General features: G+C 48.9%; 1 protein-coding gene across 1 annotated transcript in view; it reads left to right on the top strand.

Annotated features, from left to right (window-relative positions):
* Positions 1-3493, top strand: part of CD99 (CD99 molecule (Xg blood group)) — a gene marked incomplete at its 5' end in the record, with an annotated part of 13345 nt that overhangs the window by 213 nt on the left and 9639 nt on the right. The window contains 2 exons of the mRNA XM_008051982.1: positions 1099-1146; positions 3111-3143. Of these exons, the coding sequence (XP_008050173.1) occupies positions 1099-1146; positions 3111-3143 (81 nt within the window). The remainder of the gene's footprint in view (positions 1-1098; positions 1147-3110; positions 3144-3493) is intronic.

The raw sequence follows: 3493 nt of genomic DNA, 5'->3' as shown, positions 1-3493 counted from the left end.
CAGACCCCGCCTTCACTGAGATGAGACGAAATAAGAGGAAAGCGTGAAAGAAAACATATAAAATAAAATTTAAAAGTGAAATAAAATTAATAACGTCATTAAGTTAAAATAAGATAAAAGGTGAAATTTAAAAAATGTTGTCGGGTGGGGTGGTGCGCACCCGTCACCCGGGGACATTGGGAGGCCCAGGCAGGAGACACGCGGGCGGCCGGGAGTTCGAGGCCCACCTGGGCAGCATCGCCAGACCCCGTCTTTACTAAAATGAAATGAAACAAGGTAAAAATATAACATGAAATGAAACGAAGTAAAATAAAGTGTATAAAATAAAATACAAATAAGGTGTAAAATAAGATATAAAAAAATAAGAAAATAAAATAAAAAAATAAGATAAGATAAAATAAATAAAAAAGAAAATAAAAAATAAAATAATAAACAAATAAAATAAGGTAAAATAAAATAGATAAAAAATAAAAATAATAAAAGCAAATAAAATAAGGTAAAGTAAATAAAAATAAAATAATAATACCAAAATAAAATAAGAAAATAAAATAAAAAATAAAATAAAAATAAAATAGAATAATAATAAATAACAAAATAAAATAAGATAAAATAAGTAAAAAAAAATAACAAAATAAAGTAATAAGATAAAATAAGTAAAAAATTAAATAAAAAATAAATAAAATAATAAATAACAAATAAAATAAAATAAGTAATAAAAATAATAACAAAATAAAGTAATAAGATAAAATAAGTAAAAAATTAAGTAAAAATTAAGTAGAAAATTAAATAACAAAATAAACTAAAATAAAATTTAAGAATGAAATAAAATAGATATAAAAATAAGGTAAATTAAATAAAACAAAACATGAAATAAAATAGTCTGGTGTGGTGGCGCACACCTGTCGATCCGGCCCTTTGGGAGGCCGAGGCGGGAGGACCGCCTTGAGCCCGGGAGGTCGAGGCCACGGTGAGCCGGGATCACGCCCCTGCCCTCCAGCCGGGCCCGCACAGTGAGACCCCGGCTCGCAAAAAGGCGTCTCGGGCTTTTTTCCAGGGAAGCCCCTGGCCGTGTCTCACCGGAGTCTCTTTTCTCCGCAGCCGAGGAGCCGAAGCCCACCGTGCCCGCCCCTAGGAAGCCTGGCGCCGGTAAGGAGGGAACGACCCTGGGGTGGACGCCCTCGGGCGGTAGCGCCCACCCGGTGTGCGGGGCCTTTTGGGGGCATCTCAGGGCGCTTTGCTTCTCGGGGTCTTCATGACTTTTTGCTTGGATTTTATTTGGGGGGGCTGGGATCTTGCTGTGTGGGCCCGGCCGGAGGACAGGAGTCACGTCCGGCGAGTTTTTCTATTGTTATTACTATTTTTTCTTTTTTTTTAGACATGGGGGTCTCACTATGTGGGCCAGGCTGGTCTCGAACTCCTGGCCTCAAGCCATCCTCCCGCCTCAACCTCGCAAGTAGCTGGGATGACAGGCGCCATCATGTCCGGCTATTTTTCGCATTATTATTATTTATTTTTTTTATTTATTTATTTATTTTTAGAGGTGGGATCTCACTATGTTGGCCAGGCCGGTCTCGAACTCCTGGCCTCAAGCCATCCTCCCACCGCAGCCTCTTGAGTAGCTGGGACGACAGGCGCCACCACATCCGCCTATTTCTTTACATTTTTTTTTTTTCCCCCACAAAGATGGGGTCTTGCTATGTGGGCCCGGCGGGTCTCGAACCGCCGGCCTGTGGCCTCCCTCCCGTCCCGAGTCGTGGGGACGTCCGAGCGTTTGCCTTCCTGGGTCCCTGAAGCCCCCCGGGGGGGGGGCGGCGTCAGGAGGTCGGGGTCCAAGGGACTCACGGGGCGGGGGGACGAGGGTCTCTCGCTTTTGGGCGTCTCTCTGTCTCTGTCTCTGTCTTTTTCTTTCTGTGTCTCTGTGTTTATCTCTCTATCTCTTTGTCTCAGTGTCTCTCCCCCTCTGTGTCTCCCTTTCTATCTGTCTCTCTCTGTGTCTCGCTGATTCTGTCTCTGTCTCTTTCTGTGTGTCTCTGTCTCTTTCTGTGTGTCTCTGTCTCTCTCCTCTCTCATCTCTGCATCTTGTCTGTCTCTCATCTCTTTCTCCTGTGTCTCTCTCCCCCTCTCTCTCTGTCTCTCTGTCTCTGTCTCTCCCTCTCTCCTGGTCTCTCTCTCTGTCTCTGTCTGTCTCTCTCTCCCTCTCTGTCTCTCGGTCTCTGTCTCTCTCTCTCTCCCTCTCTCTTGGTCTCTGTCTGTCTCTCTGTCTCTGTCTCTCCCTCTCTCCCGGTCTCTCTGTCTCTGTCTGTCTCTCTCTCCCTCTCTCCCGGTCTCTCTGTCTCTCTGTCTCTGTCTGTCTTTCTCTCCCTCTCTGTCTCTCTGTCTCTGTCTGTCTCTCCCTCTCTCTCTGCCTCTCTGTCTCTGTCTCTCTCTCTCCCTCTCTCCCGGTCTCTTTGTCTCTGTCTGTCTCTCTCTCCCTCTCTCTTGGTCTCTGTCTCTCTCCTGGTCTCTCTGTCTCTCTCTCCCTCTCTCTCTGTCTCTCTGTCTCTGTCTGTCTCTCCCTCTCTGTCTCTGTCTCTCATCTGTGCATCTTGTCTGTCTCTCATCTCTTTCTCCTATGTCTCTCTCTCCCTCTCTCTCTGTCTCTCTGTCTCTGTCTCTCCCTCTCTCTCTGTCTCTCTGTCTCTGTCTCTCCCTCTCTCTTGGTCTCTGTCTGTCTCTCCCTCTCTCTCTGTCTCTCTGTCTCTGTCTCTCCCTCTCTCCCGGTCTCTCTGTCTCTGTCTGTCTCTCTCTCCCTCTCTCTCTGTCTCCCTATCTCTGTCTCTCTCTCCATCTTTCTTGGTCTCTCTGTCTCTGTCTCTATCTCCCTGTCTCTGTGTCTCCATCTCTCACTGTCTCTCTGTCTCTTTCTGTCTCTGTCTGTCTCTTTGTCTTTGCCTCTCTGTCTCTGTCTCTCGTCTCTTCCTTGTCTCTCTCGGGTGACGTCTCTGTCTCCTGTGTCTCTGCTCCCGTCTCTCGTCTCCCCGCCGTCTCCGGCCTCCCGCCCCCTCCCCGTCTTCCCATCCCCGACCCTCGAACCGTCCCGCCAACGCGCCCGCTCCCTGCGTCTCTTTCAGGCGACGACTTCAACCTCGAAGACGCCGTGGCCGGTGAGTCGCGCCGGGCCCACGTAGCAAGACCCCACCGTGGAAGGAAAGAAAAGAATGAGCCGGGCTGGGGGGCGCGGGCCTGTCACCCCGGCCCTCGGGGAGGCCCAGGCGGGCGGGTCGCCGGAGCCCAGGGGGTCGCGGCCGCGGCGGCCGTGAGCGTGCCCCTGCCCTCCGGCCGGGCCCGCCTAGCAAGATCCCAACTCAAAAACGAGTCGATAAATAAAAGAGAATCGGAATCTTCTTTTTCCGCCCTGCAGCCGGGCCCGCCTAGCAAGACCCCAACTCAACAGAATAAAAAGTCCGCCGACCCCGGGGTCCGTGAGGCGAGTGTCACGTTGGGGGGGGGGAGG

This window comes from Carlito syrichta, unplaced genomic scaffold, assembly GCF_000164805.1.
Source record: "Carlito syrichta isolate Samal-C Ts95f unplaced genomic scaffold, Tarsius_syrichta-2.0.1 Scaffold249845, whole genome shotgun sequence".
Lineage (NCBI taxonomy): Eukaryota > Metazoa > Chordata > Mammalia > Primates > Tarsiidae > Carlito > Carlito syrichta.
The sequence above is the reverse complement of the archived record's forward strand: the minus strand, read 5'-3'. Positions and strand labels throughout refer to the sequence as shown.